Here is a 26406-nt window from a genome sequence, read left to right as displayed (position 1 = left end):
GACTTTACATTTTCCTCTGGAGCATGAGCAGCTGCTCCCTGCCAGAGGCAGGAGATACTGGTCTGTATGAAACTAACAAACCATCTATTCCAGTATAGCAAACACTTATTAGCATTTCAATCCAGCAATCTCAGTACAGGGGAAAACTCCATAGAGTCTGAATGTTTTACTGTACCAGGAGATTCTGTACAGTTGAGGAGGGAGATCTATTCACTTTGACTGATTGTGGTAACTGGACAGCTCTGGTGTGTGTGTGTGTGTGTGTGTGTGTGTGTGTGTGTGTGTGTGCACGCACATGTGAGATATCACATACTACAGTAGGCCCAAGGTGACAACATTGTGCTGAGACTGAAGCATTTCTACAAAATGTCAGTTTTAATGTTAATACCAGAAATGTGTCAAAAAAGGATGGATCTGAAAGTGCCTTTTCTACCCCCATTCCCATGATAAAGGACTATGTATATCTCTGCATCTTTACCAAGAGGAAAGCAATGCCTGTACTGTTAGGGCTGCACCTGCCAATAGCAGTTGGAGTGTGAAATGGTTTAACCGTTATTCTCATGGAGTAGAATCCACCCCTGTGCAAACGGCCCACCCAAGTCCTTATGCAATTCATAGTCCTGGTGCAGACCCTTAAAATTCATGTGATTTTAACAAAGAAATGTGGGGCTCATTTAGCTGCCTTCTGCTTTTGGCGCTGTTAGGCATTACATTTTTACATTTTTCTACACAAGCATGAGGGCTAGAGACCTAATTTTCTTTAAAATGAAAGCTGAGATTCCCACAGAAATCACAGGACTCCAGGAGCTGGGATCCTTCTGTGCTGAAGTGATTTCTGCCCAAAAGAATTAAGATGAGGGGGACACACAATCGGGAATGAACCTAACTGTATTCTAAGGTTCAGTCACTGGAGCTCTGCAGGCAGCTGAGGTATGCTGGATAGAGGAAACCATCCCGGTCATATTAGCATGAGCTGCCACAAAGCTTTACCAATTTTCAGCAAATGAATGTCCACATTCTTGTGACATATCAAAGCTCAGCTTCTCCTCCCAGTCGTTATAATAGCAAATAATCAAAGATTAGGCCAGCTCTTCGGCTGGAATAAACTGGCACACCTCTGCTGAAATCAGTGGAGCTACACACCCACTTCCACCATCTGAGGTTTTGGCCCTTAGCATTTTACCTCCTCCCTGCCTGGAGGGCCGGGAGTTTGTCCCAGCAAGGGCTGAATTTGCCATTTTTACAGCCCTCCACAATTTTACCTGCCTCTCCAACATCTTCCTTTTTACAAAGCTCTCTGCAGTTTCCTAGGTCTCCTGCCACACACAACCTCACTCCTCCTCCTCTACTTCATCACTCAAGGTTGATGTGACTTTATATGAAGCTGGCTTGAGTCATGTACAGTTTGGCGTCATGCAGTCCTGGAGAAAGACTGACAGAAACAGTGCTGCTGTGGGTGGAATGATGGGCGAGACCTTGAGGATATTCTAATTTTCACACTACTCAGGGCTGCTCATTTCAGACTCAAGTTTCATTTGGAATTCCTCCACAACCCTGTGTTTATTTCTTCATTTCCTCCTAACGTTTGCCTCAGCTGTGCGCTACGTTTTTTAGTTCCTCATGAATCGTACTGGGAAAGCCCCAGGGGTTATGTTCAATCTCCTGATGACAGAGAAAAGGGTATAGGATTTGGCACAGGAGAGAGGCGGTGGAATGGATGCCACCTGTACGACTTTCAGAGAGTGACGGGAGGGTCGCTGTGCTCCGACACTATTAATCTCAGGCAGATGTAGGCCAGACCCTCAGCACTGACTCAATGATGTCAATGCAGCTGCGTCCATTGACCCCAACCGAGCCTCTGGGCTGGTAGCCACACGCTTCCTACAGGGGATTCCTGACGCATCCCTCCCACACAGAAGAAAAATTAATAACAGCCACACTTAACTTAGAGACAAGCAGTCAGACCAATTAAAGAGCTGGGGGAGGGATTAATTCCCAGGGAAAGGCCTCCAGAACTCAATGTGTGACACCAAATGACAGCTGAGGGGGTGAAGGTGGGAGTATTTACAAACCCCCTGGGTGGAGGGGAATGGGTGTCGAGATGAAAATGGAATTCAGGATGCACAGCAGGAAATGCTGGCGGCAAGGTCTGCCGGACCCGAGGGAGGTGATCCAGGACCCTTTTCGTGAATCACTTAATGAGACACGGTCCATTTGAAATCTAGGGTGTTTCAACAGTGGGGTTTTTAAGTGTGTTTCAGGCCTTATCTCGCCTCTTTTGGGGCTGGCCACCCCATGTCTCTAAATGTTAGTGGCTGTGTGAAAGGCCCATCTCAACCAACGGGGGAACTGGCCCGACAGGCCACCACTGACACAGCCTGTGCACAAAGGGGAAAACTCTCGAAAGCGCAATGAGCAGTGGCACCTCACCCCCTCCGTGCCTCTGAAAATCTGCCCCCAGAGCGTTGTCTGGAGAACACTGTTTTTCACTCTTTCAGCTCCAATGACCTTAACAGTCACTTCGCCCAGTGGCACGCTAAAAGGCCTACAGAGAGTCGGGGGTTATTTTTTAAAGCTGTGACCATGTCCCTTTAAACCAGGATATGACAAAGCACCACGGAAAACACTGAAAGGGACCAATCCGGCCTCGGCAGGAGTTGGGACTGGATCCTGCCCACAAGGAAATAATGAATGAAGCTTTAATTGACTCAAAGGTGTAGAGTCAAGCCTGAGGTCATGTCATACTTTTGTACCTCTTCAGAAGGAGACTGTTTAGTCAACACCTCCCCTCCGAGTCACCTCACAGGGACTCTTCCTTCGCCTGTCTCCCTGGGCCGACTGCAGCAACGCCTCATGGGGGAAAGCAACATAAGGGAAATACCAAATGTCTTTTTATCTCTATTTAGCAACCCAACTGCAAATGCCCTGTGAGGCCCCCGAGGTCCCTAGATCACCTTGGGACTAGATGATCTTTCCTATCTCAAATGCCAATGAGTGGAACATTTGGTAACATCACTCTGGCCCTCCTGCCTGGCCGTTGTTTGGCTGGAAAAGAATCGGGCCATGTGGAAGGAAGCGGAGCCAGTCCGGGAAATCCTGAAAACCCTCGTCATTGCTCCATTCGCCCTGCATCCCCAGCGGCTCTGCTGTGGGCCGGGAACTCGGCTACAGAACGCAGACGTCGTTGTTGTTGGACATATTGGTGTACTGGCAGAGCTGTGCAGCCAGGGGCTCCGGTCTGTTTCCGCCCGAGACCGGCTTGCAGAGGTGAGTCTCCCATCTGGACTTGGGCACGGCTCGGCTCTTCTGCCTGAGTTTATCGCCATGGTCACAGTACGTCACACAACACTGACATGGCATGAACCGCTTGGCTCGGTGCTTGGTCTTTGGCCTGGGTTCTGGGGCCGCCCTGCTCTGAGCAGCAGCGCCCGTTCTGGAGCTCTGCAGTTCCCTCTGGCCTTTCAACCTGCTCGTCCTCCTCTGGACGGGATCCAGGCTGATGTCTGACTGCGAGGAGCAACTCTCGTTCCAACCCGAGCCAGAGCTCAGGCTCCTCAGGGGCAGGGCGAGGCGTAAGGCTTTCCAGAACTTGGAGCCAGATGGCTTGGATTGATCCCCGTCCCAGGTCACAAAGGAGACAGACTCCTTCAGCTGGAGAATGCCAGGATGGGTGACCTGCAGCGGCCTGTACTCCACCACAATGAGCTTGGTGGAGATGGCGTTCTGGCACACGATGCCCAGGTTCAACTCCAACAAGCTGATGCTCTTCTCCGTCAGGTAATCGGGGCTCAGCACCACGATCATCCTCCGGCTTCGCTGAATGAAGTTGAAAACTGCCTCAGTGGTATCTAGAGAGGCAAGGGCGGGAGAGGAGAACAAAGCCAAATGAGGCTATTTCACTGGACACATGCATTGCCCTTCCCAGCTGGAGAAGAGAGAAATTGGTTAGTCAGCCCAGCAAACTTTTACTTACCCATGGTCCTGGCACACAACAAATATAAGAGCTGATTTTTCAGTCAGCATCCCCATCACGGTGACAAGCAGATTCTGTGTCTATCTGGTAAGTTTTCTTTACAAGGCTGGTAGTGAATTTAGGAGCAAACCAAACCAGGCCAGACCAGTGTTCGACCTGGTCCAGTATTCTGTCCCCAGCACTGCCAGGAGCACCTACTTCACAGGAAGGGACAAGAGTCTCCCCAAGGGATCGGTAGGGAATTACCTGCCTATCGGGTTTACAGCTGTTTTGCATCACCAGAGCAATGCCAATGTGTTTTAGAAGATATAATCTCGGGATTAGTGTGGGGCAGGTCTCTGGCCTGTGCTCTGCAGGAGGTCAGACTAGATGATCAAAAATGGTCCCTTCTGGCCTTGGAATCTAGGAAAACAAACAGTTCATCTGGCTCTGAGAGCCTGTTTTTCAGAAGGCTACACCTGTAATGGACATCATTGGGGGCTTCTCGCCAACTCCAGAAAGCCACCTCTTCTTGTCTCACATTGGACATCCAAAAATTGAAGCATCCCAAATTAGAGACCTTTGAAAATGTTGGCCCTTGACTCCTCTATGTCTCAGTTCACCCTTCTCTAAAATGGGGACAATAAAAGTACTGCCTTGCAGAGGGCTTCATTAAAGTTTGTACAGTAAGGCGAGCTCCTTAGATAGAAAGGTGCAAGACAAGCCCTGTGTATTTACTATTATTAATAGTACTGAAATGGAACTGAACCAAGGAACAGCCTTAGACTTTCTGGCTCTAGCTCAGATGATGCAGGTTATACAGTGTATTAGCGGCTGATAAATGCAAGAGTTGTGACTAATGGCTTCACAGTGAACAGGATGGAGATTAATAGGGTTGTGCCACTAAGCAAATTAACTCACCGTAATTGACATCATTAGGTTTTCATGGTAATAAACACAGGAGGGTTGGCCACGCATTGTGAGCGATGGCATCTGGCACAGGGTAGCTGGGACTTGGTAGTGTCTGACTGGGGCAGAGTGTGCTGGAGGGAAAACTTTAATAAACACAAGAAGAAAAATCCCCTATAAAGCGCTTCCTTTGCACAGGAAAGAAAACCCAGCAACTTCTGTCGCCCTTGTTCAGACCCTGACGTCTAGGAGCTGCCTCATGGGAAGGTTACGTTGCTGCGTCATTCAGTAGTTTTAACAAGCTTGTCTGGTCTCAGCTGTGCAATGCAGAACCAGACTGGGGGGAGGACAGAGATCGGCTTTTCCGGCAGGAAATGTTACTCGCTCGTGATTTCGTTGTGAAGGTCTCTGGTCTGGTGCCTGCAAATTTAGGTAGCATCTGTGTGCACCGCAGAGCACCCCAAAGTTATGTGCAAAAGGAACCTAAAAGCGACACATTTCTATTAGCCCTTTAAAGGCTGTAAAGTTAGAGTACGTCTAGTGCCCTAAGCATTCATTTGGCTAGCAGCCTGGAAAGGCTAGTTTGTGCATCAACAACCTGCTAGTATGTAGATAGGAAAGAGGCAAGCCTGAGCAGAATGAGAAGCCTTCCCAGACAAATGGATGATGGGAGAATAAGCGCTTAAGGGAGAGGTTGACTTTGATTAAGGATGAATTCCTAGCTCTGACACAGACTTCTTGCGCGACCTTGGGTAAGTCACTTACTCCGTGCCTCAATTTCCCCATCTGTAAAATGGGGGTAATAGCCATGCCATCCCCCTTTTGTTTTTTTAGACTGAAAGCTCTTCAGGGCAGGAACTTTCTCTCTCTGTGTGTGTGTGTGCACACAGCCCCTACAACAAGGGGCCCCCTGATTGGGGCCTTTGGGTGCTATTTATAACATGAATAGGTACCACTATTTGGATGGCATACATGTGACTGAGGTGATACCTAGGTCTCATGATGCTGGGTCTCTGCACAGGGGTGACTTCCACCCGCTAGGGTTCTACTTACTGTAGATATTGCCACTGGGACAGAACATTTTGCCTTGGCTACACATATTTGCTGAGGAAGCAATGGAGTAAAATGAAACTCAGGAGAACCGTGCAAAGACTGAAATACAAAAGTGAAAATAAACATTTTATTTAAAAGTGTGTGTATATATATATATATATATATATATATATATAAAACCCAACAATACTGATATGTCACAAAAGTGAGAAAACGTAGAATGGAAAAAGGCCTTAAAAGAGCATATGAAATGGAAAGCAAAGTCCATTCCAATGTGTGCAAAGCTGGTCCTCCTCCACAGTGAGATAAAATGAAGGACTTTACGTTTAGCTGTCTATTGACTAATGTAACGTTACAGCACAGAGTCAGATGAACGCACCAAATTAAAGGTACGAGCTGTGCTAAAATCCTGCACTGGGAACCAAATGCCATTCATAAATAAGTGGACAGGCTTATTTGGGACGGGCCCCTGCATCTGCCCTATGCATGGGACATTCAAAAAGCCAAATGCTGGCCTAACATTGCAGTCACTGGTACCTTGCATGCTTTTACTCTTCATTGGATTGATGGAGATTGCCTACCTCTTGGTAATCCTGTCAGGGAGTGGGCACAAGCATCTTGAATCATTGATATTGATGGAGTTACGCTGATTTACACTAGGGGAGGATCTTTCCTAAGATAAATCTCTAACAAAGGATCTCTTGGTACCTAAGCCAGTGGTGAGATGCAAGATGCTAATGTCTGGGAGATGTGGGGACATTCAGATTTCATGCATGCAGGCTGGTTTTTAAATCAACTTAGAATACAACAAAAAGTGTTCGGAGTGCGATGCGGGGCCTTCCATCCTGCATGCAGATGTCACAGCTGCTTGAAGGTAACTCTGCCTACGTTTATAGCAAGGAGATTCCATAGCCCCAGCAGGAAGAAATGGGACAAAACAATGCACGTTACAGGTTAATCCTTTACCAAGTTTTATAAACTGTGAGGTGCTGATTATATCACAAGTGAAAACATGGAGACTGAGTTTACGGCGGCAGGAAACCACACTGCCTCCTGCAGAGCCAGCGGTGGATGACAGCCCCAGCACAGCAAAATACTTGCTTTACCCTCAGCAAATGTGAAGTTCTGCTGACTTCCAGGAAGCCACTTGGGACTTGGAGTCACCAGGACTATTCATTTCCTTACAACTAAGTATGTGCGTAAAGGCTTTGCCAGAATGGGACCGTGGCTGTATCTCCGGCACAGCACAACTATAAAAATGTGTTAACACTTTATGAAATACTTGTAGAATGCTGCATGTATTAATCTCGCTTAACATCTGTAGCCCTTCTTATAAGGTAACATTAAGCGTTTGCATTGTAAACCTCTGTAGGTGTGTAACTCATCACACAGGAAAGGAGCATGAACTCATGTAAAATGCTGGCTTCCTGCAGAAACGGTTAGGCCCTGCCCTGCAAGAAAGCCCATTGAAACCAAAGGAGCCATTGTGAAACGTCAAAGAACAAAATCATTATTAATTGTGTTCGCCCCCTTTCCCCGCCCTCCCAGAAGAGGAGACCTGCGTGTAAACTCATCCCATCACTTAGAGCTCGGGGAGGAAGGGCATAAAAATCCCCAGCAAGAAGAACCTCCAGCTCTGTGCTGCTGGAACACTTAGGGGCAAAGATTTCTAAGCCTAATCAAGAGATCCCCAGGGCTTAGCATAGGTTAGTCCTAAAGGGCACAGAACTTGCATATTACAGCAACTTCTGTTACCCCTTTGTAACCTCAGACGGTAACCCATTGGTGTGCGTATGTTACCTGCTGCAACCTTGGAAAGAGCTCTCATTTCTTTTCTTACTTAATAAATCTGGTTTCTTTATTATAGGATTGGCTACAAGTGTTGGCTCTGGTGGGATATCTAGGATGCAACTGACCTGGAGTCAGTGACTGGACGTTTGGGACTGGGAGTAACCTGAATATTGTTGTGATTTTGGGGGGGTAAGGGACCATCTATCACAAGGACAAGCTTACCTAGGTGGCAAGATAGATTGGATTGCCCAAGGGGACTGTCTGTGACTCCATGTTAAGGCTGTCACAGTGCTTGAGTTCACACTAGATACTTGGCTAGTGAAATCTAGGTTTCGGACTCACACCCAGTTTGGGGTTTGTGCCATTTCTTCACAATCTGCCCTGAGGCTGGTACTCGCGCTTGTGAGCAGCTCCGGATAGCCTGACACTGCTCGAGTGACAGGGCGAGTTACAGGTCAACCAAGAGTTACAATCTTAGCCACAAACAACGTACATGCATTTACCAGGAGTAACGCTCGGTTCCAGAATAAAGCAAAAACGCCCCCATGTACCAAGACAGCTAGGTGCCTCAAGGGAGGCAGAGAATTTTAGGACAATAGTAAATGATTAACAAATCTACAGACACCTGGGAAAACCAATCCTCCTTCCCTAGGAAAGCAGGGCAGAGCTGACCTGCCCCGAGAACCGACTGTCCTCTAATATTTATCATTAGTAAACGTTTCTATCACAGCAGAGTCTCAACGCGCCAGCCAGAGCCAGTCCCATTATGCTGGGCTCTGTGATGAGTCCGATGCTTGCCCCAGTGAGCTGACAATGGGAAAGGCCTGCATGCCAAGCCCTTGCCTCTTCCAGCCAGTGCCGCTGCCTCCTGTCTAATCCAGGGTAAAGCAGCCCAGAGCGGAATTTTCAAAAGCTCCCGGCCTAACCCTGCTGCCACTGATGACGGGGGGGCGTTACCACTGACGTCACCGGGGGGAACAGAGTGAGAGCATGAAGGAACAGCTGGACGGCAGGCAGGACTGGTGCACCGGGGCCCAGCACTGACGGGCACTATTAAGACCAGGAAAGACACTTGTCAGGACCGGTCAGACATGTGCCAGTGGCCCAGAACCGCTCCCCTTGTGCGTCGCAGTGCTTCTTGCACGTCCAGCCCTGCTAGTATCCTTGGTGCTTCTCACTTCAGAGAGTGGGAATTCAGAAACAAAATATAGGTTGGCAAATACACTTCCATAACCGTTGTTTTAAAAAGTGTGGCTCTACAAAACCAAACATCAGGACAAGTAAGAGAATAAATAAAAATGCTTTATTGCTTCATACTCCTTAAAAATCTGTGCAGGGGGCATTCAGCCTTCCCCGAACATCTGGAATGTATGTGCAGACTAGGGCGACCAGACAGCAAGTGTGAATAATTGCGATGGGGGTGGAGGGTAATAGTCTATATAAGAACCCCCCCCAAATATCGGGACTGTCCCTTTAAAATCGGGACATCTGGTCACCCTAGTGCAGACTCAGTCCTAGGTGTCTCAACAAGAGCTGCTGAGGTCCGCCTGTTATATACTGTGAAATACAAGCAACGTTGTCATTGCGGCACTTCTGAGCCGGGAGAGCAGTAAGTGCGGACATCCCAGTGCAATGTGAGCTCTCTGAAGTGCCACCCCACGCATGTCTGGCAGCAACAGATGTGCTGGTTGACTCACGTACCAAGTGCATGTAGATGTGGGCAGAACTTGGAGAGAGGTGGTTTGGGTTTTGGTTTTGAAACAAAATGTCTCCTTCAACTCCTTCCACAGTGTTTTCCAATGCCCAGCAGCATCATTGCTCTTCAGCAGTAAAACGGAGCCGTCTGCAACCCTTATGAAGTCCCTGAGCTTGTTCTACGAATAAGGGTCACACGTGCATGTGAAGGCAGGCTCTGCGGCACTGTATTAATGGAGAAACTCGCCTCGATTCCGAGGATTGGGCACCACAGGGGCTTGGAAACTCAGAAGACTGCCATGAGTTTCTGAGCTGGGCCAGCTTTTGCCAGAAGGGCTGTAAAACAAATACCACCAAGTAGTACCTTCCAAACAAAACATAAGTACGTTTCTGTGACAATCGCTTCACATTTGTAAAGTCCCTGAAGGGAGTCGTTCCCATGGGAACATGTCCAGGAACGGTACGGGCCAGCCGAGTGTTAGGTGTGGACATGTGCTGTAGTGTACGTCCCATACTGAACGCATAACAGCCAGTCTGGTGACTTTGTTCAAACTGGCCTGGTGCTTCTCTGAGGGGTCGCTACCGCCATGAGCCACTAATCAGAAGGGATGAAAGGTCTTAAGGAGAGAAAGGGGGATCGAGGTCCCAGAATACAGGGCAGGGCTCAGGTCAGATCCGAAGAGTGAGAACGCTGACCCATGCAAACATCTCCCTTCCCCCAAAGGATGCTTGCACCCCTCCTGGATGGCAAACATTTAGCCCCTGAGAGTGGATGTAACGCTGACCAGGTCTTGTCCAGCTAAATAAAAGGGGGCTCGTTTGAAACAGTGGCCAGTGAGCTCTTCTCTGACCAGGGCAGTTTGAAGCGCCGTAGGGAGGTGCCGTTCTGAAATGCTCGAGACGGAATCCTTCACTGTAAACCCTCAGTGGACACATTCTTGTCCCCTCCCCAGCCTCACTATCCCCTCCTCTATCAAACATCTTGCAGGGAGGAATCGGAAAGCTCCTGCTCACTGATGGTAGCACGCCTGGTCGTCTTCTTCAGTGGCATCTCCACCTGCAGCTGCTTCCAGAACCTGCCCCGTGGGTACTTGGACTTCTCGCCTTTCCACTTGATGACAGTGAGCGCAGTCTTGGCCTGCTTCAGCTCCTTCACCTTGCTCTTCTTGATGGCTTTGTACTGGACCAGGATGACTCTGATGCTGCCCTGGGAGGCCATGTTCTCCAGCCCGGCTTTGAGCTCCAGAAGGGCTTGCGTGCCCTGAAGGACGTAGTTGGGGCTCAACACAACGAGCAGGCGGCGGCTTTTCTGGATGAAGCTCAGAGTTTCGTCTGTGACAACTGGGAGAGAAAGACACCGAGCTGGTTAGTGACGGCGGAGAACGCGCCGCTGAGCGACTGCAGCGAAGCAGACCCTCCTGGGAGGCTGAGCCCCTCTGAGAGACTGCATGGGGATATCCCAGCCACTTCAGGCAGGCCTCCGCTCCAGCAGCCAGCACCCCCCTCCTGCCCAGCAGCCGGGCCCTCTCTGATCCACAAGGGAACCGCTACCCCACGCCCAACCCCTCCTCTCCAAGCCACGGGCAGAGCGTGGCTGGGGTCGCTCAGAGCCAGTGCTAGGTAAACGCCATCGCGCCACGTTACAGTGATAGTCTCGATCGCTGGCGGAAGGCCGCGTGTGGAGAGTGAGGCTGCTTTGGGCCGGCCTGGATTTATCCCTGTTATAAGTGGGACACAAAAAGGAGACCACGCAAGCTACTGGAGCCACGCATGGCTGTCACGGGGTGTCCTCCACCTGGGCAATGCTGTCACTGCAGCTAGAGGGAGATGAGATCTAAGAGAAGCCAGGAACATCTGTGTTTTAATCCTGCTGTCACACAGACGGGCCTGTGGGTAAATCATTTCACTCCCCTGCCTCAGTTTCCCCCTCTCTGAGACGGGGATAGTAATTATCCACCCACAGGCGTGTTCTGAGGGTTAATTTAATTTTGAATTGCTGGAGTTCCAACTATTCTCCGGGACCTATTATTAAGCTACTGCTCCTGGCTCCCACATCACTGCAACGAGGGCACCTCCACAATGTTCCCAGATGCAGTGACCTCCGGCACACCAGGCTTTTTCATGTGGGGTCTCTAAAGTGACACCACGAGAGTCAGTGACACAGTAGAGGATGCCTTTGATTTCCAGCAGCAGCGAGCAGATTTGCCTTAGCCACCTTCACAAAATTAATGCAATGTCCTTCTGAGAGCGCATCTCCCAGCGGCTGCTTCCGTAGTTCACGGGCAGAAAATATAATGGAAAAGAAAGTAACACTGGAATGTAACGGCACTGAGCCGCCAAGGGTGTCTGATTCGCTCCTGCCAGCCGAACTGGAGGGATAATCCATCTCCCTCTGCTTCGTCATCAAGGACAGCATAATCCTCCCCCTATCACACAGGTGCAGGCTCTGGGCCAGGGTACCAGCTGCCCAAAGCCACCTCAGGGTCTGTCATGTTTCCCTAAGAGGTAGATGAGTTGAAGCCCAGCGATGTGTGATGGGGGAGCAGCAGCAATGCCGTATCTGGCCCGGCCACTGAACATGACCTCGCCACTGTCCAGGTGGGCTGGGACGGGCACTTGGGGGACCTAACCAGAAGGTGGTAACTGCTGACCATTGCTGTGAGCCTGCGTCACACAGATGGGTCTGGAAGCACCCCTGGTTGGGCTTGAAGGCAAGAGGTCCCTAGATCGGGCTGGAAGGGAGAGACAGCAAAGGGATATGGGCAGGCAGGAGAGAAGCAGAGACATGCGCGTGCAGAGCAAGAGCAAGAGAAGGAAGCTTGCAGGCACAGCGTGGCAGGCAGATTCCTGTGGCCCACTTGCTTTAGGAATTCGCTGGGGCCTGTCAGTCAGGAGTTAGTGGATTCTCATTCTAGGAAGCCGGGTTTAGCTAATCTGGCTCCCTGGTCACCCCCAGAGACGGGCTGCGCTGATGCCAGCCACCCCACTGTCCATGCCGGAGGCAGCGAGAGGCAGCTGAGTGGTGGGGACTAGAGCCCATGCACGGAGTGTCACTGTCTCTCGGGCACATTCTCTTGTTTTGGCACAGGACGTGGCCGGTGCATTTTAAACACACTTTTGCAAGGGAGCATGAGGATGGGGAGAGGCCTTTTCTGCACTCCTTGTTCCACACGTCCCCGTGGCACTCTCAGGGTCAGGAGGTTGGAGCCACACCGTAGAGGCTGGTGCTGGAAGCAGCCACAGGCAGCCTGGGGCCACGCTTGTTTGACCTGGGCACCAGATTGGTTTCTTCCGACAGGGCAGAGGAGTGGCCAGAGTCGCCTGGTGATGGGTGTCGCCAGATGCGCAGCGGCAGACGTCACCACGCCCCACGGGGGATTTAAACAAGGAGCTTTTCTTTTTGTGCAAGGACACGCAGCAGAAGAGCCCGACAGCTCAGACACAAAGCGACGGCTACGCTGACAATGACCCGCATTACGGCTGAGCTCGACTGAAAGCTCTGCCCCCCCCCGGAGTCCTTAGCACAGTGCATGGCTGAGCAGTAGTGCTGGACTTGGCTGATTTGTTTCTTTTAGCTCTTTATTTTTTTTAATCAGGTCTCTGCCGCTTCTCTCTCTCTGTGGAGAGTTTAGGAAGAGGCTCAGGCTTGCCCTGAGGGCAGGATACCGCTGTCTGCCTGCAGACCCGCTGCCTTCAGATACGATCCGGCCAGATCTTACAAGGCAAGAAGAGGAAGGTTGAAACAACTCTTTGCTGGAAGAGTGCCACGGATTGGCTAGGGGCTGCAGGGAGTGGTGCTGGCCAGTCAGCAGATGCTGCTTAGAATGGGCTGAATAATGGTAAAAAACATTCACCAAATAATTTGAATCATGTACTGAAACTTGTGAATAACTTTTGGCCAGCTCTAGAGATGACTGTCCCACTGAGTCACGCCGTATTGAAATTCTGGTATGGCGCGAGGGCACCAGGCTGCTGGAAATGCCACCTTCACACGCTCACCACCATGAAATTCCCATGGCACTTTTCACATGGATAAGCTATTCCTCACGTCCTGTGCCAAACAACCTCTGGGTTCCACACACGAGGCGGATGAAGCAATCCCTGTGCACGCTGTTGGAAAGCGCTTTGGGAGCCTTTGAGAGGAAAGATGCTCTGTTGTTTTGAACTGGACCAGTCCCCGAGGAGGCAGAATGGGTGATATTGCACATGGAGAGAAAGCGGGGTGAGAACACCAGAGTGAAAGGCAGAGGACGATCTAGCGTTAGTTCCCAAGCAGAGTGTGCATTTGCTGGGTTATGAGAGAATCACAGCAGCCAGCTCCCTTTGAGAGCAAGGCCAGAACAGAACAGTGGAGCTGTAGGTCAGAGGCAGAGCTGTCCTTCCTGCTGATATAAAATAGCTGTGGAACGTAACGAGCAGAGGTGTGAACCATACGAGGCAGGGAAGAGAGCAGTCTGTTAATGGGCATCTGGGACTAACACCAGAAGGAAAGGAAAGAGTTAAGCACTTCCTAACGCAACCAGCCAATCTGCTCGTGGAACATTCTGCCCCATGCGGGCTTGGCTTCGTTACAGTAACGTAGGACTGGACAGGACTTCCATAGGTCGTCTAGTCCAGCTCTCTGCACTGAGCCAGGACTAAGTATTATCTAGACCATCCCTGGCAAGTGTTTGTCTAATCTTAAGAACCCCCAATGATGGAGATTCCACAACCTCCCAGGGCAATTTATTCCAGTGCTTAACCACCCCGACAGGAAGTTTTTTTCCTAATTTCTAACCTAAACCTCCCTTGCTGCAATGTAAGCCCATTGCTTCTTGTCCGATCCTCAGAGGTTAAGGAGAACAATTTATCACCCTCCTCTTTATAACAATCTTTTAGGTATTTGTTGAAGTTTGTTCTCATGTCCCCTCTCAGTCTTTTCTTCTCCAGGCTAAACAATCCCAATTTTTCCAGTCTTCCCTCACAGGTCATGTTTTCTAGACCTTTAATCATTTTTGTTGCTCTTCTCTGGACATTCTCCAATTTGTCCCCATCCTTCCTGAAATGTGGTGCCCAGAACTGGACACAATACTCCAGCTGAGATCTGATCAGCGCCTAACAGAACAGAAGAATTACTTCTTGTATTTTGCTTGCAACACTCCTGCCAATACATCCCAGAATGATGTTCACCTTTTTGGCAACAGTGTTACATTGTTAACTCATATTTAGTTAGTGATCCTCTATAGCCCCCAGATCCTTTTCTGCAACACTCCTTCCTAGGCAGTCGTTTCCCATTTTGTATTTATGCAGTTGATTATTCCTTCCTAAGCGGAGCACTTTCGTTTTCTGTTACTGTCTTTCCCTTCTCACTGAGTGAGGAGCCGCCCATTCATGTTCCGACAACATGGGCCTACCTTGTTCCTGCCATCATTGTTCCTACACTGGGGCCATGGGACCTTGGTGCCACATCTCACCCTTAATGAACTGCTCTACCTGGAGCTTACTGCAAAAATGACATTCTGGGGTTCCAAGTGTATCGCCTCTCAGGGACTCAAACTTACCTGCCCGCAAACACGTTTTATGTCTAACTGCCAGCCCTGCAGACCCGCCCTGGGATCTGAGAGGCAAGCTGGATTCTTTCCTTCTTGTACATCACCACCAGCAATAAAGACAAAGTAGGCTGAACTATGCCTTCCAACCCACAACGGGAACTTAATGAATCAATCCTGTTGATGCACAAGAAGGGACAGAAACTCTCTCTCCCAGAGCAGCATCAGCTCTGCAAGGTGAACTGGAGCAGAAAACAATAAAAATATCAGCTTGCTGATCTGACTGCTAACAGGCACCGGGAGCAGATCTGCTGCGGAAGGAGATGCCAAGTTTACAGAGTCTCTTCTCAACACAGAACTGCACTTTTTAGTCCATGGCTGCCTCAAAATTGTGTTAAGAAGTAGAATAAACCCTGAAGATTTAGCCTAGGAAAAACCAAAACAACTTAAATCACCAGTGTTCACCAAACCCTCCCTCAGCTGTCTTGTGCTTGGCAGGGGCTGAACTAACCTGCTATTTTCACTTTGAGTCGGTGCCCAAAGCCCCCAGTCAGGACTGGAGCCTGCTGTAAAACGGTACGTTTTCGTAAAGGGACAGATGATGCTGTCAAGTGACACTCGTGCAAACACCTGGTGGGAACTGCTCTGTGGTCCCTACTGAACTTGGCTCCATGGTTTGGTGACATAAAAATCGTTCTCCTGAGCCTCCTCCCACCTGGGATTGTCAGTGGGTGGAAGGAAGGAGGAGCCACAGTCCTTCCCCTTTGTCTCAGGCCTTGGCTACACTTGAGAGTTACAGCGCAATAAAGCCGCCCACAGTGCTGTAACTCACTCCCCGTCCACACTGGCAAGGCACATACAGTGCTGCAGGTACTCCACCTCCCCGAGAGGATTAACAGCTGCTGCGGAGTGGCTGAGACGCTGGTACTCCAGTGTAAATGGGGAGTAACCTTATTAGGCAGTGACTGACCTCCGGAAACTCCCCATAATCCTTTTACGTGAAGGTTCCTCTCTTTGTTTTGTTGTGAACTCGGGCTCCGGGAACTGCTTATCAAAAAAACAAACACAGCGACTGTTTGCTGTGAATGAGTAGCGGCAGGCAGGGGGGCTCCCTTTGGACCACCCACAGCTAATGTTTGCTTGAAGAGAGAGGCACAGGTGGGGAGGAGGGGAAGGGTCCCTTTCCGGGGCTGCTTATCTGGTCTGTGAGGAAAAAACAAACTGCTGCTGTTTGCTTTCAGTGAGTGAGAAAGGGGTGGGGGAGGGAGGGGGGTCGGAAATTGCAAGGCAGGGAGCTGACACACTGTCCACACTCCAAAAATCCACTCTCTCTTTCTCCCCCACGCTCCCTGTCACACTCCACCCCACCCCACCCCACCCCTTTTGAAAAGCACCTTGCAGCCACTTGAACGCTGGGATAGCTGCCCATAATGCACCCCTCCCAATGCCGCTGCAGATGTTGCAAATGTGGCCACGACAGTGCGCTGGCAGCTGGCAGTGTGGCCAGACTGCAGCGCTTCCCCTACTCAGCTGTACGAAGACAGGTTTAACTCCCAGCGCTGTACAGCTGCAAGTGTAGCCATACCCTCAGCATTCACACCCTGCGGGATGCAAGGCCTCCGGCTACTGACCACTGGCCTTAGCTAGGCAGACGGGAACACCATAGAGTGAACAGCTGCTGGACTGAACTATCCAGGGCTGGCTGCAGGAGCCTGTTCCTTCCGAGCATCTGCCTGAGCCTGACCACTGGCGAAAACAAACAAGCCGGCGTACGGCTCGCCTCTTTGTGCAGCCTTTGCATTGACCGACCACCCAGGGGCTTTAGCTGGTCACGCACTTGGTGATTCATCTTTGCTTACCTGTATGTCAAAGGGGTGGCGCCCAAGCACCTTGTCAACGGACTCTGCCTGGGACTAGGAGAGCAAAATGACCCAGGGTCTGATTCTGATCTCTTGCAGCTGGCTCAGACTGGTGTCTGACTCCAGGGGAGTCATTCCTGGTTTGGGGTAACTGAGTGCACAAGCCTCTCTTTTGGAACAACCTAGCTAGTGATTTTTACCAGCACACGTTCTGACACAACCGGGCCCTCACCCAAAGCCCACTGAAGTCAAGAGCCGTCTTTCCATTGACTTCAGTGGCGGTGGCCCTTATCTAGCCTCCTACTGAGGTTCTGGCACCTCTGTGTCCGGTAGCCATGTGGGGTTCCCCAGGAGATGGGGCATTTGGAGCACGGGCTGTTCTTGCATCTTTGCTTCCGTAACCCCAGGTTTGTACAACTGATCCGAGGAGGGTCCTGGATTTGGCCGGGTGTGGAGCCCTTTGGCCCTGTCCATTGTTTATGGGTGGGCCCCCAATAAATACAAATGGAGTATTTGCTATTCAGAGCTATTAATATGCTGATATTTACTAAGGACAGACGTGCTTCAGGGTGTGAGCTGATCTCTAACTAATGGGGATTAGTAGGAAACTTTCCCTGGGGACTGGTCATCCCATCACTGCTACAGCAGGGTTTACTGCACCTTCCTCTGGCGCAGCGGGTGCTAGCCAGGGTCAGGGACGTGGTAATGCACTGGCTGGATTACGGATCTGGGCTAGTACAGTAATTCCCCTATTCCTCAGTCCACCCCCCCCCCCAACTTTACCCTCCCTTCCTCAGGCCAGCTCAGAAGTTTTATTTAAGGCTAGGGGGCTGGTTGCCTGGTGGTGCTTTTAGAGCACTATGCAGCACTCCTGGAAAGAGCACTGAAAAATACCCACTGTCATTTGACCACGGCAGCGCCCCGCACGCTGGCTCCAAGTGTTTGCAACATCCCGTGAAGCAGGACGCCGGAATCTGCTCCGAGGGATGTTTAATGGCGTGGGGGACGTTGCTTTGAAATAAAGTGCAACTTGAAAGGCCAGGTCGTTATCACCCTCCTCTCAATCACCACTGCCTCCAACACGATAAAGGGGAAGGGCATGAACGGCGGGCATCCCCCGGGCATACTCACTTCCCCCGGGGAGGCTGTCTCTGTCGAAGATACACAGCTTGTATCCAAACTCGTTCTCCAGGACTCCGCGCAGGGTCAGCAGCACAAACTCCTCCTCCTCGGCATTCCGGGCATAGGACACGTAAATGTCATACTCCTTCCCGTCTGCGAGTCGGGGGCAGAGAGACACTTCTGTTACTGGCTACGTCCCGTGCCTTCCCGTCGTTCAGCCCCCGCTTCCCCTGCTGCCTCTCGAGTCTTACAGACGCCGTGGCCCTGGACCTACGAGCCATCTCGCCAGACAAGGCTCTGCGCTTCTCCAGCCTCGGCGGGACTCAAAGCGCCTGGCACACATTCACGGGATCAGCAGCAAACCCGCCATTCCAGCCAGGGACCTACTATCATCCCAGGTCTCCGTGGGAAGAAATAGTGGGGTGGCGTGCCTGGGGGATGAGCTCAGAGTGACATAAGAAGCCTGATTCTGTGCTCGAGACAGAAGACCATTCTTTCCACACCCTTAGCAGAGAGACCAGAGACCGGACAACATAGCCCTGTCCCTCGAGATGGTCCCATGAAGCAATGTGTGGAGAGCTTACACTATCATGGCCATGTCGCACCTACTCCAAGGATACCTTCCTAGACCCTGCCTCTGGCTCTTCTTGCAAGCACTCAGTTCACCCCGAAAAGTGAAAACAGTTAAGGACATTTAGGGTCAGTGTTACCCTGCTTCTGGAGGGGGGAGAAATGGCCTGACACAAAGTTATCTCCAGAACCAAAGGGACTGGCAGCAAGAAGCAGGCCCTGTAACTCCGTGAAACCCTTACCTAGAATGGCTTCATCCGTTCCAAAGTGAGCCCGGTAGAAGAGAACCATTTCGAGCCAATAAACGTGGTAGACGACAATTAGGATCACCACCAGCAAGACGGTGGCACCTAGTCCGCAGGCCAGTTCCACGGTGTACCTTGGAGCTAGAACTGGGGTTAAAAACAGACAGGTCTTTTTTCATGGAATACGCTGGTCTTCCATTTTAATGGGCACATGGCTGGATCACAGGCAGCCGAAGGGCATAATACAATGTGAGCCCATCTGTTAATGGAGGTTCCTGTAGGACATCAAAGGCTAATGCCTAAATAAACACACACACACACACACACACACCCCGTGGGCAGTTTTAGGGGGCTGGGCGGTTGCAACATGAAGGAGGCAATTGAAAGGGGAGACAAAATGACTGAAGGGCCAGTTCTGCTCCCCAGACAGACCCTGAAGATGGGTCACTCCCCACATCTTCCCGGAGCAAGACAGAGGCCAGGGAGGAATCTCCGAGTCGCAATTCCCTTCTGCCGCAGGACGGCCCTCACTCTGGGCTGGGCCCAAAGGCTCAAGCTGGCCCCGGAGGGTACGATTGTGAATGCTGCCTTTTCAGGAACAATCATACCCTTGGAAACGGCATGTAGCAAGTGCAGTGGGTGTGATCGGCGCATGGACATGGGGAAAGCCAGGCCAAAACCAACAGTCCCAGCCTGGAGCGGAATAACTCATGGCCACCATCTTATGTTCCTCTCATGCCTTGTCCCAAAGAGATAATATGTATGTCAGTAGCGTCCCCCGACTGTTTCTAGTCACGAGACAGAAGGGAGGCTCTGAGAAAACACTGGAAAGACTGAAATGTTTGCAAAGAGGTAAGATGATCTGTCCTAAACAAGACAGACTCTCTCATGAAGCCAGCATTTGCTAACAGTAATATCTGAGATGCCCCTGGTTTTCCTCATACTTAGAATAGGAATTAACGTGGTAACTGTGTGGCATCACTAGGCAAATACTGATCTTTTAATGGGCACAGCCGAACTAAGTGACGTGTGCAGCAGCAGTCTGAATAGAGAGCCATCAGCAGTAAGTGGAAGCATCACAAAACTCGTAGATGTAACTGAGCTTTATTAGCGAACAAACCAAACCACCAGAAAGAGACTATAGAAACTGAAAGAATCCAGCAAGTCTTCGTGGGTAGCGAACAGTACAAGAGATACAGGGAACCGTGAAAGAGACAATCCCAAGAAGATTAAACCCAGGAGCCAGAAATGAATATAAACCAGTGGCAGGGAGAGGGGGAAATTTTTTCATAGCCAACATAAAAGAAATGCAAGCCCACTTGCTAACATTTATAAGGCAAATGGTACTGAGAGGTTAGGTCCTGGCCAGCTTGAGCCGCGAGTGACATGATGTGATGGTCTGCAGCTAGTTGACTTTAGCCTGCAGTGGTCCAGGCTGGTTCTTGCACTCTGCTGTGGAATGGAGCAGAAAGAAAAAAAGAGGACATAAGTAACAGTCTACAGAAAGAGAAACTTCCAGTCAACTATCCTGGGGTCTGGCAAAGTGGACAGGAGGGAAAGAGAGACCGCTGCAGCCAGTCAAGCATCAGTCTGCCAAGAAACAGTGTTCTGTGAGGTCCTGGATGACTGTGTTTTCTAATCAAAGGGTCAGCATGCCAGGCAGCTCAATTTTCCTATCCAGAGACAAGAAGTAAGTGCACAGACACTACAGTGATGACTGCTAGAGAAAAGCCTAAGGTAGGCAGATAGATAGATGGCTCTAACCAAACTCTGGCCTTGATTAATTGCATGCTCCGTCTGGGGCTCCTTTCTGAAGGGACACAAACAGATTGTCGCGAGTGGACACTTCTACAAAGAAAAGGGGGTGAGAATAGATGCGAAGCGGTCGTTAGTGAGGTAATCGGGTCAATCATGGCTAAACTCCCAGCAACCCTGGTGGCAGCAGAGCAGAACACAAGGAGCCTAGTGTCGTTCTAATGAAGATCTTTGAAATCCAGAGGACGACTCCTCGTGCTGAAAGATGGAGAGTAGTGCAGAGCAGGAGCCACAAAGTTGTTCGACTTAAGTCAGGAAAAGGCTATTTTTTGGCGTCTTGCATTTGAAATAAATTCAACCAGGGCGGACTCCTCTCTGGTGGAGCTTCTTGGAAACAGCAATCTTTCCTGATGTAATCTTTCCTGAAGTCTCTCGGGCCTTCTGTGTGCAGTGCTGTCACCCACTGAGGTTAGTGAGGTAACGGAAATGTCTGCCTGGCTAAGGAAGCCTGGTGCGGACATGCCTGAAGAAAGGGTTTTGGCTGTTGGGAGGTGGGTGTGTGAAACAGGAAAAATACCTCTCAGGTTAAGAGAGAAACAGCTCTAGAAAAAGTCGGCTTGCGAGGTCAGCGTCTCTGAATTACACTTTTTATCCAGAATTTGCCCACCGTCCTGGCAGTCCTAGACCACCCTCCCACAGTGAGCAAGGCAGGAACCAAAACCAGAGCACGGTGCGGAGTGTTTCATGCTCTGAGGTCTGTCTAGTCTCCGTCTGGGCACCTCAAAGGAACGTGACCTTGAAGGGTTTCACGCACCAGCAACTTCCAAACATTTCCTGTCTGTCCAGTCACACTGGTGGGGAAGCAGTAAGGTGGTGACCTGCCTCAGGGCGACTCTGCCAGGAAACCCATAATGAGAGACCGCAAACGTCCTTTGTCTCCAAAGAGGCCCCAGGGTCAGAGAGGATGCTCAGATTAGCATTTCCCAGTGCGGGGCAGTTATTTGACATTGGCTAAAGTTGTTTCTTTAAGTGAAATTCAGACTCATGGGCCTGTTCTACTGATGCACAGGGCATGGGCACCCCACCCTAAAAATCTGTGTTTAACAGGGGTGAATAGCGTCGGTTGGAAGAACCTGTGTGCTCATCCCATGGTGAGTTTCCACTGGCCCTCTTGCAAAGCGGTGGCATGTTTAAAGCAGGGGAAAAGACCCTGAGCAGTGCTTGGGACAGTGACCATTGCTAGACTCCAAAGGGAAGGTCAGCGTATAGCTCTACCAGCAAGTCTAATCAGCCTGTGATTTTTTTCAATTTCCTGGTGCACAGTCCAGAAATGCCACGCCTCAGCAAAAGCTCCCCCATCCTGCGCTGACAGCACCCACTGCATGTACCGCTTGGCACGGGGTTGGAGGAAAATATTCTTCCATCATTTAGGGCAGAATGGTTTGTGTAGTTCCGTGACTGGGATATTGAGCTTTATAAGAAGAGTCAGAGTATGTGCAGCTTCCCACATAACCCAGCTTGGTCAGCAGAAATGAACGTAGAAAAGCCATCAGATCTGGCTGCTGCAGGATGTATCTTCTCCTCCCGCGGTACAGAGATACATGGGAACCGTGTCCATGCACCACGGAGATAACAGATGTCTAAAGAACAACTGGATGGCACCTCCGAGAGGGGTCTGGCAGCTGACGTAGTGTAACAACCCGGTGCCGGCCCCTGAACAGGGCAGAACACCGTGAGCCCCTGCTCCCTGAGGACCAGATCGAGCCGTTAGGCTCAGCCCGTGGAAGGGCGACACGTCACTGCGCCACCCCAGAAGCGGCACCAACAAGGAACCGTGACTCAGACAGAATTCTCCCTTGCTTTGAGGGAGAGTTCGTCCCTTCCTTCCTTTCAGGGTGCAACTTACTAGCCTCTTTGGCCCTGCTCCACTTGGTGCCTAGAGGGACTAGAACCATGCTTTCACACCCCATCTTTCTCCACCCCCCCTTGAGCACAGTGCGGAATATCAGGCATGCAGCCTCCACTCTCTTCCCTATAGCTGGAAGTGCAATCTGAGTAGCAATAAGAAGGCTACACAGGAACAGAGGGAGCAGGAAATATTTACTCCCCCTATTCCTTGTATGACCATGTTCAGCCAAGGCCCATCTTGCCCCAAGAAATTTCTTCCACATTCGACCATGCGTCTAAGATTTCTGCTTTGCTGCATCCGTTAAGCCGCTGCTGTGCAATTCCATTACCTTTCATTCTCACCGTGGCTGCCTGGTGATCCTCCCCTTTGGTGTTTCTGGCATGACAAGTGTAGTTACGCTTCAAGTCCTTGGGTGTGACCTTGGAAATGGTCAGAGTCCTTGTGATGTGCTTATCTCCAAGGTCGGCAGTAAATACGCTGGAACAGAAAAGTTAAAGTGTTGCACACACTAATGCTGGCTGCACTGTTTGTGATTTTTATACATATATACACATATAAACACGCACACACACATATACATATATACACACACACACAATTCAGCCTTTCCTTCTTTGCAAAATCACACCCATTCTTAGGAATTGCTTCATTTTTCACAGAAACTTTTACAGCAGAACGGTTTGACCTTTTGGTTGCTCTGTGAACTGGTTTTGTTTAATTTTCTTGGCATTACTTTTGCTTATTGCCAGTGTGTGGGATATGACTGATCAACTGGTGTCCTGGGGCATTTTAGAGGGGACGGTTGGGCTTGCCATAAGGCACTGGACGAAGACTCTTGAGATCTGGGTTCAGTATCCACCTTCATCACAGACTCTCTGTGGGACCCTGGGCAAGTCATTTAGTCTCTCTGTGCCTCAATTAGCCATCTCTAAAATGGGGATAATAAGATTTCCTTTCTACTCCACTTTGTTTTGTCTGTCTAGTCTGTAAACTCTTTTTGAAACAGGGACTGTCCTTTAATATGTGTCTGTACAACAGCCAGCACACTGGACCCCCAATCTCGGTTGGAACCTCTATGTGCTACTGTAACACCTAGTCATAGGTTCACAAGTTCCAAAGCCAGGAGGGAGAGCTGTGGTCACTGAGCCTGACCTCTTGGATAGTGCAAGCCAGACAACCTGCCCCAAAGCATTTATAGAGCAGATCTTCTAGACAACACCCTATCTTGATTTAAAAACTGTCATTGATGGCGAAACCACCACAGCCCTGGTCCAGTGGTTAATTACTCTTGCTGTTAAAACATTACGTCTTATTTCCAGTCTGAATTTGTCTAGCTTCAACTTCCAGCCATTGTATCGTGTTCTACCTTTTTCTGCTAGGTTGAAGAGCCCATTGTTGAATATTTGTCTCCCATGTAGGTACTTATAGACTGTGAACAAGTTACCCCTTGATCTTCTCTTTGTTAACCTCAATGGATGGAGCTCATTGAGTCTATGGCTGTAAGGCAGGTTTCTAATCCTTTAATCATTCTCATGGCTCTTCTCTGAACCCTCTGTAATTTATCAACATCCTTCTTGAATTGTGGGCACCAGAACTGGACACAGGACTCCAGCAGCGGTTGCACACTAGTGCCACAAATAGATGTAAAATAACCTCTCTACTACTTTATATCCCCCTGCCCTGCATCCCAGGATCACATTAGCTCTTTTGGCCACAGCCTCACACTGGGAGCTCAAGTTCAGCTGATTATCCACCATGACCCCCAAATCTTTTTCAGAGTCTCTGCTTCCCAGGACAGAGTCCCCCATCCTGAAAGCCTGGCCTGCGTTCTTAGGGACATGGCATTCTAATGATAATAATGCTCATCTTCAAATGAATTCTGTTTCATCCCCAAGCTAATCTGAGTCAGCACGGAATGAAGAGCCTAGCCTGGTGCTAGGGGGCGCTGTGCTTCAGGACTGAGTTTTCCAGACAGTTCATAGCACTTTTTATGAGCACCTCAGTCTCCTTGCAAGTTCTGATTTGGGTCGTTACTTTCGGCCTATCCGCAGTGCCCCTGCAGTTTCCAGTGGGTCGTGCTCTTCTCTTCCAGCCCCCAAAATGTTGTGCTATATTCTACTCCCTGGCGGCTTCTTTCTAGTGGCGGGTGAAGCTGTAATAACAGAATGTGACCATGTCTCCCTCTAGTGGCTGGTCCCAGGATGCTGCCATCTCACAGCTGTGGGAGTTCTTCATTTCAAGAAGTAATGACTTGTGTACTTGGTACTAATGCCGTGGGGGGGTGTGTGTGGTTCAATCTGCACTTGTGATTGGGGTGTGTGTGCATGAGTCATGGTTCATTACAACGTGATCTCTGTACATGTGTCATAAAGCACTTTGGGGCCCTCCAGGATGAAAACATAACAGGGAATGGAAGATACTGTAATAAATCTATTGCTCTCAACAAGTTCAGGTCATTATGACGATGGTGGGGAAAGAACTCACATGCTCCTGTTCCAAAACCAACTGCCTAAGATAAAGAGAGAGCCTCCCTTGGTTGTTAACAGTACAGAGTCTATGACACACAGCGATGCAGTTCCCTTATTCTCCATTTCAGCTTGGAAAAGAGGAGACTAAGGGGGGATATGATAGAGGTATATAAAATCATGAGTGGTGTGGAGAAAGTGAATAAGGAAAAGTTATTTACTTGTTCCCATAATACAAGAACTAGGAGCTACCACATGAAATTAATGGGCAGCAGGTTTAAAACAAATAAAAGGAAGTTCTTCTTCACGCAGCGCACAGTCAACTTGTGGAACTCCTTGCCTGAGGAGGTTGTGAAGGCTAGGACTATAACAGGGTTTAAAAGAGAACTGGATAAATTCATGGAGGTTAAGTCCATTAATGGCTATTAGCCAGGCTGGGTAAGGAATGGTGTTCCTAGCCTCTGTTTGTCAGAGGGTGGAGATGGACGGCAGGATAGAGATCACTTGATCATTGCCTGTTAGGTTCACTCCCTCTGGGGCACCTGGCATTGGCCACTGTCAGCAGGCAGGATACTGGGCTGGATGGACCTTTGGTCTGACCCATATGGCCGTTCTTATGTTCATTAGAGGGCAGTGGCGCACACTAGCCAGTTTGTGATGCTATTACCAATGATGAGCCCTCTTTAGCTTATGGAGTCTCTTAACAATGTCTCTTTTGAAAGAAAACTTGGTGACAAACAATGAGCAGATCGTGGTTAAGTATCATAACTACGCACGGGTGCCGTATTGCACCCTGGAGGGATTTGATCAGACTAACACTAAGAAACGAGTGACCCTTGGCTCCTAAAGTTTGGGACTTGCCAATAACCTGAACAAGCTTTTTCCATTGGGAGCTCCAGGTGTTGCCAAAGGGGCAGTGCTGTTGAATACCCCAGGCCTCTCTGTGGGATCCCATGTGCGGCTAGCGGAGAGGGCTGGAAGAGCTATGCAATGAACGTTATGAAATGTTACCTTTCGGAGACTTTCATTTTCAGGTCTGTGATATCGTCTGTATTTTTTCCATCAACTGTCCACCAAACCTCTGTTCGGGAATCCTTCAGAAAGGAGAAGTAAACTTCGCAGGGCAGAACAAGCTCAGCACCTAGGAGCAGAGGATTAGGGTGAAGCGGACGCAGCAGCAGCCTTGCATCGCTTCTGCTTTCCAGAGGCTTTCATAGCCCGAGGGAAAACAGAAATGAAAAGGAACAGTCACAAGAGTGAAATGCCTGCAAGCTGCATGGAAGCTTTTTCAAAACACCATAATAGAGGCTCAAACTAAATGTATACAGCAAATAAAAAATACAGGAAGAGGACCAAAAAAATTCCACCACGGCTAAACAACAGAGTGAAAGAGGCGGGTAGAGATAAGATATCCTTTAAAAACTGGAAGGCAAATCCTACTGAGGGAAATAGAAAGGAGCATAAACTCTGGCAAGTCAAGTGTAAAAGTATAATCAGGCAGGTCAAAAAAAGATTCTGAAGAGCAACTAGCAAAAGGCACAAAAACTACCAGG

At 49.7% G+C, this 26406-nt stretch overlaps 1 protein-coding gene across 4 annotated transcripts in view; it reads right to left on the bottom strand.

Moving 5' to 3' along the window:
* Nucleotides 1-362: 362 nt before the first annotated feature.
* The window catches only part of LOC123377272 (interleukin 1 receptor accessory protein), a 66002-nt gene continuing 39958 nt past the window's right edge, over nt 363-26406 (bottom strand). The window contains exons 7-11 of one of the 4 annotated variants that reach the window (XM_045029951.1): nt 25865-25994; nt 22717-22865; nt 18722-18871; nt 17919-18062; nt 363-3848 (exon numbers count right to left, since the gene is read on the bottom strand). In XM_045029951.1, coding sequence (XP_044885886.1) covers nt 3166-3848; nt 17919-18062; nt 18722-18871; nt 22717-22865; nt 25865-25994 — 1256 coding nt within the window. In that variant the 3' untranslated portion in view covers nt 363-3165. Of the gene's footprint in view, nt 3849-8986; nt 10742-17918; nt 18063-18721; nt 18872-19814; nt 20177-22716; nt 22866-25864; nt 25995-26406 lie in introns of those variants that run through there. The other 3 variants (XM_045029953.1, XM_045029954.1, XM_045029955.1) reach the window with 3 other exon arrangements.

This window comes from Mauremys mutica, chromosome 9 (genome assembly GCF_020497125.1).
Source record: "Mauremys mutica isolate MM-2020 ecotype Southern chromosome 9, ASM2049712v1, whole genome shotgun sequence".
NCBI classification, from domain to species: domain Eukaryota; kingdom Metazoa; phylum Chordata; order Testudines; family Geoemydidae; genus Mauremys; species Mauremys mutica.
The sequence above is the reverse complement of the archived record's forward strand: the minus strand, read 5'-3'. Positions and strand labels throughout refer to the sequence as shown.